The sequence below is a fragment of the Ciconia boyciana genome, chromosome 1, assembly GCF_034638445.1.
Source record: "Ciconia boyciana chromosome 1, ASM3463844v1, whole genome shotgun sequence".
NCBI classification, from domain to species: domain Eukaryota; kingdom Metazoa; phylum Chordata; class Aves; order Ciconiiformes; family Ciconiidae; genus Ciconia; species Ciconia boyciana.
In genome coordinates, this window is record NC_132934.1 from 85,939,426 (window position 1) to 85,953,886 (window position 14,461).

The 14,461-nt window shown below is 37.5% G+C and overlaps 1 protein-coding gene across 1 annotated transcript in view; it reads left to right on the top strand.

The window, feature by feature from the left end:
• Positions 1-837: 837 nt before the first annotated feature.
• CRACR2A (calcium release activated channel regulator 2A) overlaps positions 838-14,461 on the top strand; it is a 52,007-nt gene continuing 38,383 nt past the window's right edge. Inside the window, exons 1-4 of the mRNA XM_072850842.1 lie at positions 838-1,047; positions 5,985-6,096; positions 9,337-9,505; positions 11,123-11,269. Coding sequence (XP_072706943.1) covers positions 880-1,047; positions 5,985-6,096; positions 9,337-9,505; positions 11,123-11,269 — 596 coding nt within the window. The 5' untranslated portion in view covers positions 838-879. The remainder of the gene's footprint in view (positions 1,048-5,984; positions 6,097-9,336; positions 9,506-11,122; positions 11,270-14,461) is intronic.

Sequence of the window (14,461 nt, forward strand, 5' to 3'; positions counted from 1 at the left end):
GCTCCTTTTGTATTGATACTGTGTGTTGTACAATTGTGCAAGTTTGGAGAGGGAAAACTATTTACATATGACCTCCTACAATGAATTTAAGATAAAATTATAGCCAAACATGAATATATACAAATATTTTCATGCAGGGGATATAATACAAATTTTCACAGAGTCTCTTTAGAATGTGATTAACTTATGAAGTCTTCCCACCAAGTTCACTAGCAATTAGTTCTCCTTCACAGGTGAAAGTCACAGCCCTAAGTAATAAGGATGAATCTAAGGAAATGTTTCAGAATTCCATAATCCATTATCTTTCTCTTAATTTTCCTTAATGATTTAAACACCATGATCCATCAGGTTCCATCAGTCATCAATCACCTGCCATTCTATAGCTACCATATGAACTGTATTCCAAAGCACTGGATGCAAATTGTGATATGTGATGTTAAGGTGATCAGAGTCAAAAGGATACCAGTTGAATACTTGTAGTGACTTTAAATTATTTTTTCATTTATCTGTATTTCTTGTGTTTTCTTGTTCACGTTAATTGTCTGTATTTCTTTGTTAAACTGGCTGATTTTGCTTTGAGATTCCTTTTCAGAGCTAGTTTTGTCTTTTCCTTCCCTCAGACTCTCCCCTCCTCATTCATTGTCCCATCTGCAGTGGCTTTAGTGCAGCCCAGCAAGGGTAGGCATTTTCAAAAAGCTTTTTCTTCTTCTAAGCTTTAGTGCCTAATTAAAGAGATGATTGCTAAAAGATTGTGGAAAGCATCATTAAGAGGGTCTGATTTGCTCTTTTCCTTACCTTCCATGCACAGGTTTCAGTTCAGAATTTGTGAGTAAATGGGATAGCAGTATCCCAAAATATTCCTGTGCTGAGATTGTGACAATGGACAGAATACAAGGAGACTGTGCCAGTCCTGTGCCACCAGGAGATGCAGAGAGGAGCAGGACTGGAGAACAAGACTCAGGATTGACTGTGTTGGGAAAAGCACGTGAGTTCTTTCAGATTTGTGATCTGGAAGGCAAAGGCTTCATCACTCGTCAAGACATGCAGGTAAAACAAAATTGGCTATGTGAAATGCACAATGAGAGAAGCTCCTAATGCCCTTAATGAGTTGAGACTGATTAATTTAGAGTTAAAAATTGTAAAACCCTCCTGATAACTTTAAAGAGATATGTAGGATTTAAAATAATCTTTGAAGTCTTACGTAATGCTTGCATTGGTTTCCACAGACAAAGCAACAAAGAAGTGGAAAATCAAAGAAAGTGAAGTTTAAAAAAATGCTCCAGGAATTTAATTCTATTCTTGTTGAGAAAGTTGAAACTCCAGTAAATTCACTACTTTGCCATTCACAACAGCATCATGACTGTATTCAGTCCACCAATTTTATCCTTCTGTTTTTTCAGCAAAATTGTGTAAATAAATTCTGTCACTTTGGTTTCACCTGCCAGACAATGGTGAACCCTCAGCTGGATCACATATATGTGTAGGAAGTATAGAGGAACAGTATTTTAGCATTATTCAGTGTTCACAATAATCTTACCAAATTGCTCTTAAATTGTTTGAGGGGCCAAAATCAGATTTGCTGAATGTTGATGAGAAAAAGCAATTACATAACAAAATCTTTTGAAAAGTGCATATTTGAAGAGTGCATATTGCAGAAATGATAAGATGATTTGAACCAGTATGTGGCAGAAAACAAGAATGTACTCATGCTTGATATGCAAAGCATAATTTCATTGTGTTAATCCATTTCTACTTCAGTACTTATGGATGAAATAGAATTGGGGAGCAGTAGCAAATAAATTCAGCGCAAACTACTACCAATGGAAGTATCTAATATAAAATTTAGAAACCTTCCATATCCTCAGAAACAAATATGTGTCTGCATATAGGAAAATGCAAGCAAAACACCTCTAACTACCTACTAAGTGGAAAAGCAAAAACCTCACAGTAAATTGCTCAGATTACTAGCTCTCAAGAGCTTTCTGTGCAGTTGTGTGTTGCTGAGTTTTGTGATGACCTATGCTAATTCTGCAAAGTTGTAAAAAGATAGGAGTGCAAATGCTTGCTGTGCTCTAGGCTTTACCAATATACATTATCTCATTGAAGTAACTGAATGCAAACAAGCAAATATGTTGTAAGTGGTAATTTTGGTAAATCCAGACCCACAGAGAATTTAATGTATTATAATTTTATTGTCTTTCCAAAAACTGCATGACATATATTTTCACTTAGTGGAAGACACATATATGTACGTATGTGTATATAAAAAGTTTTTAATATCTGTTTTTGCAAGGAATGTAAAAGCATTTGTTTTTGTTTGATTCTAAGTTTTATGCTTAGAGTGCTGATAAAGTTATACTCCAAATTCTAAAACAGATGTTGCAAAACATGCAGTAGAAAAAGGGTTGCAAAGAACAGATAAAGTACGTCTTCTATTTCACCACGAGTATTTGTTTACCATATCTGACAACTTCAGTATGTATGTAAGTGTCTGGTTCATTTAAATACAGAAATAAGGATGCTCAGAACACTTGAAAAGATGTTTCTTTATATTTGCTTTTATTTCCTGCTGATCCAGTTAAAGATAATATTACAAATACAGACCTTTTGAAGATACTGGTTTATCCTTATTCCACTCAACACTTTAGTAAACCAAGAGTAATTCAACTGAAATCAATGCAGTTCCACTGACAAAAAAACTGGGGTGAGACCCATCTCCTCCATTTGACTTTACAGTAATTTAGTGACAGTGCATACAAATTATAAATGAAAGTCTTTTACATTAATTCCAGTAATTCAGAAACCCAGATTCTTTGAAGCCAGTGATAGCTTCCTCATTGTCCCATCTTCTTTGTAATTCAGTAGTGTATTAATAGAGATTTATTTGGACACCAGTGACAGTAATCAACAATGTTTTCTAATGGATTTGATACCCGTTATTTTATTAATATACAAAATAATGATGTTTTATACTGAAAAATTGTACATTTAACATATAGTGTTATTCATTATGCTTGATTAGAATGACTAGTTAACTATAATCCCTGTACTGCAAACCTGAGTTTGAAATCAGTATAGTTGATTTTGATTGCACTTTTCATGATGTTCACTCCCTGTAGCAAAGACATAAATCAATACAGTAAATCAGTTTTTTCCTTAAAAGATACCAAGTGTTGATCACTTTTGCATCCTGCTATTTGTTAGTTCAGTACTACTGACCATTAATGAAGCGTTGCTTCAAATACAAGATGCTAACATTAAGCTTTTTAATCTTTAGTCATGTGATATGAGGCATGATTTTCAACAGAGAGTGCTGAGCATCTACAAAGTGCTGAGTATCTAAAATCCAGTTCACTTCCATGGAACAGATCTTGCAAGCAAAGTTTTCTGATGTGTCTATAATATAGTAGTTATATTAAAAATTTACTCCTCCCTGATTATATCATGCTGTTTATTTTGAGGTTATGTTAATACTGATTGTTTGGAATTTTTCATTCCATTTCAAAATATCACGTGTTAAACTTTCAAACAAACATGAGGTTTTCTGAAATTGCAGGAAAGCAAATTCTACCTGAGACTTGAAACCACAGCTTTGCGCTTTGGGCCTTGAGGTTATAATGGATAATGAGAATTAGTGTTGCAAAATGTTTTGTTTTAATATGTATAGCAGAATTGGTTCAGATCTTGCTCTTAGATCTTGCTCTGTCTTTTATTTAGCAGTGTAAAAGCTTGGTATTTTCAGATAAGTAAGCACAGATGTCATGAAAGCACAGAGCACATTGGGTGGAAATGCAGATAATTTCTCTTTAAGCTCCAGTGGTATCTTTGAATATGTTTTATTTCCCTTTTTCTTTTTCTTTTTTTTTTTTTTTAATTTTTAAGAGCCTCATATTGAAAGGATCTATGTATTTTTTCAGTAAGCCCAAAATGAGCAAATAAACAAATCACACCTATGAGACCAACAATAACATTTTGTTTTCCTAACAAAAAATCCCCACCTTAAAAGTTTTTTTGAAGAATAAAAAAAAGAGGTTGGGAAAACAATGTTTTCTTAATTAAGACTTAATCTTAGTAACAATGGTAAGTGTGGCCCCAGTTCATCAAAGTCAGTAAATTATCCTCAGGGAATTTAATGGAGCAAAATGTTGGTACATTCTTCAGAATCTCCTGTTTTCATTTTTTTTTTCAAGAAAATACAAGCAATTGTGGTGTTTTCTACTGGAAAATTAGTATAATTCGGTTCAGAATTTGAACCCTGCAATAGGGCACTCCAGCTGTAGTTGGAGAAGCGTATATTTATCAGTCAGGTTTGCAGCAAGACCCACAAGCAGTTGTACTGGAATAGCAGGTCGGTCTGTGTTTTTGACATGGTCAGAAGAGGACAGCCAACTCTCAAGAAGCAATCTTTCAGCAGGTTCCAAAGATCTGGCAGTAGGAGTACAGTTTCTGTTTTTCTAAGAGTAAAAAGAGTAATTTGTCTGAAGTACCTCCTCCCTCATCAGTGCTGTCTAGGCTGTAAGAATTTTACAAGAGAAGCTAATTTCAAAAAGTTTCCCTTTAGATCTAAGAGACTAAAATCTAAAGCTTTGGGAAGATGGGTGTGTTTAAGTGAGAAACTGATAATGAGTCAGGTGTATCGCTGATGAAGTAATGTATTTAGACTGAAAGTACATCAAGTTTTCTTAGTTTTTTGGAAGCAGGCAGCAATGCACAATTAATCCTGCTCAGAAATCCCTTTGGGACTATTCCACATAGTTCTGTGCTTTAGAGGCTCTGTTGCTTTCCCTTCTCAAGATCACCTTGGAATTCCTTTTACTGCTCTTCTCTTCAAGTCATACAGGTTTATAATGTATACCCTAAACCCTTCATTGCAGCCAGGGAAGTCCTGGTTAATGCACTCAGGCAATTGTAAGAAATGTTTGGCTGTATGGCCTGGTATATTGAATAGTGGTTTCTATTGTTCTTGGATTGCAGGAAGGACTTTCTTTTGCCCTAAATCCCTTCCCCACAGTGGAACAGATTAGCACTTTTGTTCTGATGAACTTTATCAACCTATTAGCTTGCAATTTTAGTATGTTATATATACAATAGGAGTTCAGGGAAGGGATTAAAATATTAACTAATAAAGCAGAGGACTTCACCAGTGTATATTTATATTGCTTCCCAAGCTGAGGAGAGGTTTTACTCTTCCTAGTACTGTCTCCCAGTGGAAATCCTTGTATTATAGTTGTTTGCCACTGCGGTTTCCTCCTATTTCTGGGAATCTGTCTATACCTTTAAAAGAATTAAAACTGTTATGGCCAGATGTAAAGAAAATTTTTTTTCTTTTACGCCTGTGTTTAGATTCTCAGGAAAAAATAAGTGATTTTGTGGATCTGGTTTCATGAAGTTTCGTCTTTGTTTGGTGTGAGCATGCTGCATTTCAGAAGTAGACAGTCATGAACTACATTTAACTTGTCACAGGAGCAGCAGGTTTGCTCCTTGGACCATGCAGCTTTCTTAGCTTTGTTTTATTTATTTATTTACACATTTTAAATTTACAGCTTTAATTAGGACAGTATACCCTCAATAATGTTCTTGTTTAGAGAGTCTCTTGCTCGACCTCATGATGTGGAAGGAACTAGGCGTACAGTTCTGCTGACAGGTTTGTCCAGCTGCATGATAATCAAGGTATTTCACCAAGATAATCAAGCCATTTCACCAGGATGCTGAGACTCCACCTCAAATTCTACCTGTGTGATTAGAATCTGTGTCACAAGGAGATTGTTCTCACTGCTTTGTCATAAAGGATTCAAAGGCAAATAATGAAGTCATAAAAGCAAATCTCCCTCGGTTGCTGTTGTTTTACTCTGTGATATATTTGAATTTTCACTCTGGGAAACAAAATGACCTATCCTTCTGTATTATGGATGTTCTGTAGAATCTAAGTCTTCCTCTCATCCTGTTAGTACTGGGTAAAGCTGCTGCATGTTTTGTCATTCCAGAGACTGTATCCTGAGTTACCTCTTAGCCTGGAAGAGCTGGAAAAAGTTTTTGTTACATTGGATGCTGATGGCAATGGCTCACTTACCCCAAAGGAATTCATCACAGGATTCAGTGAGTTTGGAAAGCATGTCTCCTCTGTAGAGCTTTATTCATATTCTGTACTCTCCACATCAATAAAGAAGCATTTTGTCTTAACAGCACTTAACGATGCACATAGGGAGCCAGACTATTCCCTAGATATAGCAGATATATGTAACAGATGAAGAACTGGTCAAATTATGTCTATATAGGGCTCCAGGGTGTTTCACTCCTGTGTAAGATGGCAAGCCATAGCACAATATAAGACATATGATGTAACCAATTACACCTGTTTTAAGCTGTGGAGTAGATCTATGAACAAATTGTGGAAAATTTCCCTTGGGGGAAAAAAAAATCTTGTGTTTTATTTCGTATCAGGTCATAAGACCTGAGAGATAGTTAAGATTATCTCTAAGATTAATGTAAGACAATGTTGAAAATGTAATACCACTGTTCTTACAGCTGCAGAAATGCTTTCTACAACAAATTAATTCTTCAAGTGATGTTACTTTATTTCAAAACAAAACAGGATGAGGCAATTATTATTACTGCATGATGGGAGCTGATAAGTTCTTTGTAACTTCCTGCTTTGCAACAGCACTCTTACTGTCATGTTCTTTGTGTTTGTGAAAGGGTTGTTTTCTCCCCAACTGTGAGGTTCCAGATAAGATGACAATGTTAGTGAGACTGTGTTTGGTTGTTTACACAGAATCAATTTTGTACTTAAATTTTAGCTCTGCTGACTATAAGCATAAGGTTTAAGCATTTTCTCTAGAAAACTGAATCTCTTCGATGTGTGAATTGTAACATTAAATCTCCATTTAAATACTATGTATAGGCCCAGCAAGTAGGACCTTCATTTTTGTTTGCAAATCATCAATCATTTGAAATTTTAATTATCTCATGTCCCACCTTTCCCATTTTAGAGCTAGATCAAGTATCTTAATAAAGAGTATGCTTTAATCTGCAAATTGCCACTATTTAAAAATGAAATAACGTATTACTGCTTTACTTTTCATAAGTAAATTATACATGTTTCATAGTTAAATGAAGATTATTTTCATAAGTAGTCCCTGCAAAAAGCAAAGTTTTCTGTTAAGGGAGTGTCCTGGTTTCAGCTGGGATAGAGTTCATCTACTCCTGATGATTTTCTGATCCTTAATGTGTCTGGAAATGGTTTCCAGGATTAGGTGCTCCATCACCTTCCCAGGGATCAAGGTTAGGCTGACTAGCCTGTGGTTCCCTGGGCCCTCCTTCTTGCCTTTCCTGAAAATTGGGGTGACATTTGCTTTCCTCCAGTCTTCTGGCACTTCTCCCAGTCACTATGATCGATCTAAGATTATCAAGAGTGGCCTCACAATGACATCTGCCAGCTCCCTCAGCACTCCTGGGTGCATCCCATCCCATCATCCCATGGACTTATATATGTCCAGTTTACTTAAGTATTCCCTGACCTGATTGATCCTCTTCCTCCAAGTGTACATCTTCCTTGCTCCAACCTTTCTCTCTGATATCTGGGACCTGGGATTCCCAAAGGCCAGTCTTGCTAGTAACGACTGAGGCAAAGAAGGCATTCAGTATTTCCACCTTTTCCATGTCCTGCGTAACCAAGTCCGTCATCTCGTTGAGGGACGCATTTTCCCTAGTCTTCCTTTTGTCTCCTATAGAAGCCCTTCTTTCTGTTTTTTTTTTTTGTTTTTTTTTTTTGTTTTTTTTTTAACATTGCTGTCCACATGCAATTCCATTTGGTCTTTAGCTTTCTAACTTCATCACTGCAAGCCCAGACAATGTTTCTGTATTCCTTCCAGGTTACCCATCCTTGCTTCCACCCTCTGTGTGCTTTCTTTTTGTGTTTGAGTTTGGCCAGGAGCTCCTTGCTCATCCATGCAGGCCTCCTGGCATTTTTGCCTGGCTTCTTATTCATTGGGATGCAGCTCTCTTGAGCTTGGAGGAGGTGATCCTTGAATATTAACCAGCTTTCTTGGGCTCCTCTTCCCTCTAGGGCCTTGTCCCAAGGGACTCTTCCAAGCAGATATTTGAAGAGGCCAAAGTCTGCTCTCCTGAAGTCCAGGGTTATGAGCTTGCTTTTCACCCTCTTCCCTACCCTCTGGATCCTGAACTCTACCATCTCATGGTCACTGCAGCCAAGGCTTTCTTTTGACTTTCAGATCCCCACCGAGACCCTCCTTGTTGGCGGGTATGAGGTCCAGCAGACCACCTCTCCTCATTGGCTCCTCTGTCACTTGGAGGAGGAAGTTATCATCAATGCACTCCAGGAACCTCCTGGTTTGCTTATGTTGTGCTGCGTTGTCCCTCCAACAGATATCAGGGTGGTTGAAGTCCCCCATGAGGACCAGGGCCTGTGAATGTGAGGCTGTTCCTATTTGTCTGTAGAAGGCCTCATCCACTTGTTCTTCCTGGTCGGGTGGCCTATAGCAGACACCCACTATACTGTCCTCTTTGCCTGTCGTCTCTTTAAGCCTAACCCATAAGGTCTCCATCAGCTCCTCTTCTATCCCCATACAGAGCTCCATGCATTCCAGCAGCTCTCTCACATAAAGGGCAACTTCCTGTCCTCATCTTCCCTTCCTGTCCTTCCTAAAGAGCCTGTCTCCCTCCATTGCAACACTCCAGTCATGGGAGCCATCCCACCACGTCTCCATGATCCAATCTTTCTGTTATTAATAGAAATATCCCAAATAGATGGAAGGAACTGCTTAGGGGTCAAGTTTAGAGGATTAAAATGCATGTGAGTCAAATGGAGGGAAATAAGTGTTAATAAAATGTAACTTCCTATATGCAGTTTGTATAGGAATTTGAGGTGTGCCCTTGGTCGTGCACTAAAAAGAGTGTTAAAATAGGAGGTACATTTTATCAGTAGTAATTCTGTGGTTATTTTAGATTCCTAACTTCTATTTAAGCATATCAAGAAATAAAGCCACAACATTTATAAAGTGCTTGTTGCTGCAGTTTATGTCTTTTGTTTATGGAGGTCTGAATTTTTTCACTATGTTTGTGAATTTTGAGGCGAGTGATTTACTGAAGGTTAGACATTAAACTGGGGACAAAGTCAGGCATAGAACTCAGGGACCCTCTTGCCATGCCTCATCCTTTTGTTGTTTCATTATACTCCCTTTCCTTGTAAACAAGTGTAGGTGTTTCCCTCACAAATTATATTTACTGTAAAATTTGATCTTTAGTATGTTGCTCTTCAATGGCATTGCTTCTTCTAGTAAGTTCTGAAAATGCTAACGTGTAATTTCTAATTCTTAGGCCGGTTTCTTTTGGGGCAGACTGCTTTGAATAATGAGATGATGCAGCAATTAAAAGGTGAAACAGCCTGCCCACTTAAATGCGAAGAGACCGTAAGTGATGATGAGGATGAAGAATTCCAGTTGTCAAATCTGATGGATCGGCTTGGAGCTAAAAAGGTTTTGGATGAGTGAGTCTTTGCAGCAGTAGTAATAGATTGTATGATCTTTTATGATTCAGCTCTGGGTTTGATTTTAATGGAATCCAAGATGAATGATGAGAACCAAGGCTGCTCAGTAACACAGTGATTCTTTAAAAATTAATTTTCTTGGTTGTCAGAGATGATAAAATGCCATTCAACCAAAATTTCCAAGAGCAAAGCTGTTGTACTCCAGGCATATGAAACATGTGTTTGTGCCATATGAAAGGTATACCATTAACCCACTGACATACCATGGGTTTTGAACATAGATAATTACTAGCATGTAATCCACAGATGCCACTGATTTTCAATCAAACAATGCATGATGACTGCTTTTTTGGGAAGGACTGTGTTTAAAGTGCACCAGTCAACCATAAGAAAGAATGTTTTCTCTCCTTTTTCTGCTTTTTCTCCCCTCCGTGCATAATTGCATGTTGTGATTGCTCTGATAACACTACCTCTTCCAGGACCAGGATGACTCTGGTCACTCTGAAACACAGAATGCAAAAACTGCTCTAAGAGCTTCTTGTGTGTTGGCCTGGGCAATTCAATGGTCAATCACAATGAATATTCTAGATAAAAAAAAGCAGGGGGCAAAAATGAGAGAGAATCTGCACAGATAGTAGGAATGTTTAAGAAATGCATCAGTGATCCTTACCATGAAATAAAAGTGCTCATCAGTGCTTCTCTTCACCTGACGGCCTGTTGCAGGAAAGAGTTGATTGTCAGTCATCCTGAAAGGCTTTAATTATGAAGAGATTTTTATCAGCCACTTTTTCTATCCTTATCCTCATTTTGTCCTTTAAATATAGCACTCTTTGCTGGCTAGGTTCATGGAATGCATATGGAAGAGAATGAGTCAGGAAGAAACAAACAAAAGAAGTTGTTCAGGAGAATTTTGGCAAAGCATTAAAAAACCCATTATCATTCACAGTAGAACATCTTTTTTCCAGTATCTGCTGAACAGATTTGGAAACAAAACATTCTCTCAGTAAATCTTTAAATCAAAATTTTCAAGATGTCGTGTTCTAATTTTTGTAGCAGTTCCATTGTGGAATTAAAACGGGTTGAAAATGAAAGAAGACAGTACAAATGCAATTTGTTAACTTGGCTAAGTAACTTAGGAGACTGAGTCTCATTCGTTTCTCATGAGGAAGTGTTTTTGATTAGCTTTCCCACTGCCCCCTCCCCACTAGATTTGTGAGAACTTCTTTACTTCTAATAGAAGTGTCAGGATGGTACAGTGTATCTATCATCTCATCTGTCTCCTTTCTTATCCATTCCTGTTTAGATGAAGTGTCTGGCAAGGCACCCACTAAACAAGCAGTTCCTGTCATTCTCTGCAGTCATGCATGGCCAAACTTTATGATGCACTTTTTGAATAAATGCAATTTCCATCATTTCCCACCCACCCTGTCACCAAAATCGGGAATAAACCCTCATCCTTTTCAAATCTGGCACTGCTTAAGTAGCCCTTGGTTTTAATAAGCCTTGTGTTCTGACTAGTGATGCCCTGAGGTCTCCATCCACTAGGATGCCATGAACATTTATTGCAGCCTGAGAAATGTTCTCTCTTAATGAATCCTTTATGATCTCTTCTTTCAGTGAGAGTGATGTGAAGCAACTTTGGTTGCAGCTGAGAAAAGATGAACCTCATTTACTTTCCAATTTTGAAGAGTTCCTGGTCAGAATTTTTTCGCAGCTCCAAGAAGCAGATAATGAAAAGAATGAGTTGGAATGCGCTCTAAAAAAGTTAGTACTTCTCTTTGTTGGACTGTTGCGTAGTTTTACAACTATCTTACCTACTATTTGAACCTTTGAAATAAACAAGGTATTTCAGTGAAGAACTGAGGACTATAATTACAAGAGTTCCCATAACGTAAAATTTTACTAGTCATTAAGAGTACCAGTAAAATTATTTATAATGCAGAACTGGCTGAAATTAGCTTTTCTCTTCCAGTTAGCAGATTTTCTTGACTGAGATTCTTTTGCAGATATCTATTATTGCATTGCAGTTTTAAGACAATATTAAGCAGTTCACTTCTAGTTAATCAGTTTGATTCCAGAGGACAGTCAGATTTAGCAGTAAATGTGATAAATTGTCTGTGTGCTTTGCAAACGTTGTGTGCAGAAAAGCTATAAATCTGGATTAACTGGCCAGAGAAATGAGAGATTTAAGATGTTAAAGCAGCACAAAGCACTGATACCAGTGAAAATGTAAGTTAACAAATATATATATATAAAACAAACATTTGAAATCTAGTAAACAATATATATTGGGTTTATATATAAAAATATAAATAATGTGTATGTATATAAACAAATATATAAAATGCATATATAAAAACAAATATATAAGAACTAAAAATTAATAGATCATCCTTTAATATGTGGCTACCTAGAGGGAAAAAAATTGTGATGCTAAATCTAAATAGAATGCAAGATGATGCTTATAGTTGAAGATCCCCTGTATTTATAAAGTGTCACTTCTGAATTTCAGATTCTTACAGATTGAGTATTAAAGGTAAATATGTGGTTGAACATTTACTTCATTTGTTCAGCACTCTCCTGGCTATTCTGAGAATGTGACAAGGCTTCTGAAGAAAGAAAAAAACTAAAAACATGGTAATTAAAGACAATTGGTTTATATTGATAGCAGGATTTTCATCTAAGTCTACAAGTGTGGTTTTAGCCTTCACACAGCTAGTCAGTTGGAAACAGCATAGGGATAGTTATGCTGTCTGTTTTATTAACATTATTAACAACCATGTGTAGTGAGGAGTTTGTTTTGTGTCTTGGTTTTTTTTTTTTTGTCAGGCTCTGGTCAGTGTTTTTTGGGAACTGAATGAATAAATTTGTCTGTTTAATAGCTGTGATCAGCATAGAGGTGCATGGAGAATACATTAGCATTACCTCACTTTTCTGGCTGACACGAAATCTCTGTCTTAAAAATCCATTGGATTTTTGTGCCTTTGTAGGAAAAACAAGTTTTAGATAATTTCTTCTTTCTATTGCTCCTGATAACACCTCTAATTTCAGTACATAGATTGTTGTTTTGTTTGTAATCAATAGCTGGAAGGAGTCAGAACTATCAGAAGAGTAATATTGTCTTTGGTAACAGTGGGGATGAATATCCTCTTTTATTTTAAACTAGGTACAAATAACAGCAAAGCTCAAGACAAGACCATATAGAGGGGGAAAAATTTTTTTTTTTATACCCATATACTTCTTAGCACTAAGATGCATGTGTCCACATAGACTAGCCAGGATTTACTGTGGGGTCACAGAAGACAAGGGGTGCTGCTTATTGAGGTCTTATCATGTGTCCTGGGTTCTTCTTGATTGGTGACAATAGTACCCTCTGGAAGTTGAGAATGAATGTGATCTTTCATCTTTCCTTCCTGACTCACCTTTGTGAGTCATTAGGCAATAATGCAGTCTACTCTCAGCCTTTTGTCTCCTTTCCTGGCTGTGCTTTTGTCTCAAGTTGTTCCTTTTTTTCTAACCTGGATGCCCTGAGAAGCTTCACACGCATGTGCTGGGATATCTATGCCCTGCCAATCTATGCTGTCAACCCATGCCATTCTTCTATACCTGTTTTTTGTCTTTTCTTATGGAGCTTTCACACGTGCATATTTTCATTCATGAACCTGAATCCTGTGGTCTAAGGGACCCAGGGGTTTCCTCCTGTCCTGGTTCAATAGATACAGTGTGCTGCTGCTGTCCCCATTTGTAGGTCCAGATAGTAGTGAGGTTGAATGTATATTCTCAATACACACATATGCAGATACACCACACAGGGGGGACTGTGCAGACTGATACTGATTAGAAAGCAGTGCCTCTACTGGCACCCACCTAAACACATGACACAAACATGAAGGATAACAGCCTGATCCTGTTTCTCCCATCCAGTTTATCAGGAGTGAATTTTATTGGTGAAAACATACACACATGCAGCCCTCCCCCACACTTACTTTATTCAGAAACAAACCTGCATTCACAGATCCTTTGAATATTAGCATGGACTTTAGTCTACCAAATGTCCCTGCCTGCACCCTGGGCCCCTTACCCATTCTTTGACTCAGACCTTGGCTCTTTCCAGATGTGGGTCTCCTTCTACTCACTGGCTGGTTCAGCTGGACTGAAGTTTGCTACCAGAATGTGTTCATTTGCTCACTCATTAACAATCACACATCCTTTAGATATTAGCATGAGGCTTTTTAAGTCCATCTAATGCCCTTGCCAAGACCATAGTCCCTTTACCTGCAGTCCTCCTCAGACCTTGAGTTTTTCCAGATGGAGATCTCTTCCTCCTTGTGGGCTAGTTCACCTTGAAGTATGCTAATGAATAACACCCACACAGAACAGACATTGAGTTCACACAGTCAGAAATAGGATGTAAGAAGAAGATAGCATAGTCTGTGATAATCAGACACAGGGCTTGGCCAGACAAATATACTAACCATCAGATTGCTTACACTCGACTAAGCCACTTATCTCCCCTTCACATCTGCCTTGGTCCTTTTCTCTATCCTTGTCTCCTCATAAATAAAAAACTTGTCCCTAAATACTTTTTTTTACATTGGTCCCAGTTTTTCTACATCTGTATGCAAATACATATTTCTGATATTGGTACCTAAGTAGTCTTGCCCTTATATGGTGTTACTGGTGTGGTTATCTAGACGCTGTTTTCCTTGGCAAGATTCTTCTCCCCAAAAGGTGACAAATACTGTCCTTCAGATAGCTATGAGGTTAGCTGTTTCATGCATAACTCTTCCTAGAACACCTGTGAAAGCTGTCCATCAGGGTGCTATCTGTAACTGTTGTCAGTTTCTCACTGTTATTTGTAATGTCGAGCAATTTCTCATATAATGTCCAGTAGTTTCTCATGCTCTGTTCAGTTAGTTAATCCTCAGGCCCAGTCATCTCAACACTTTAACACTT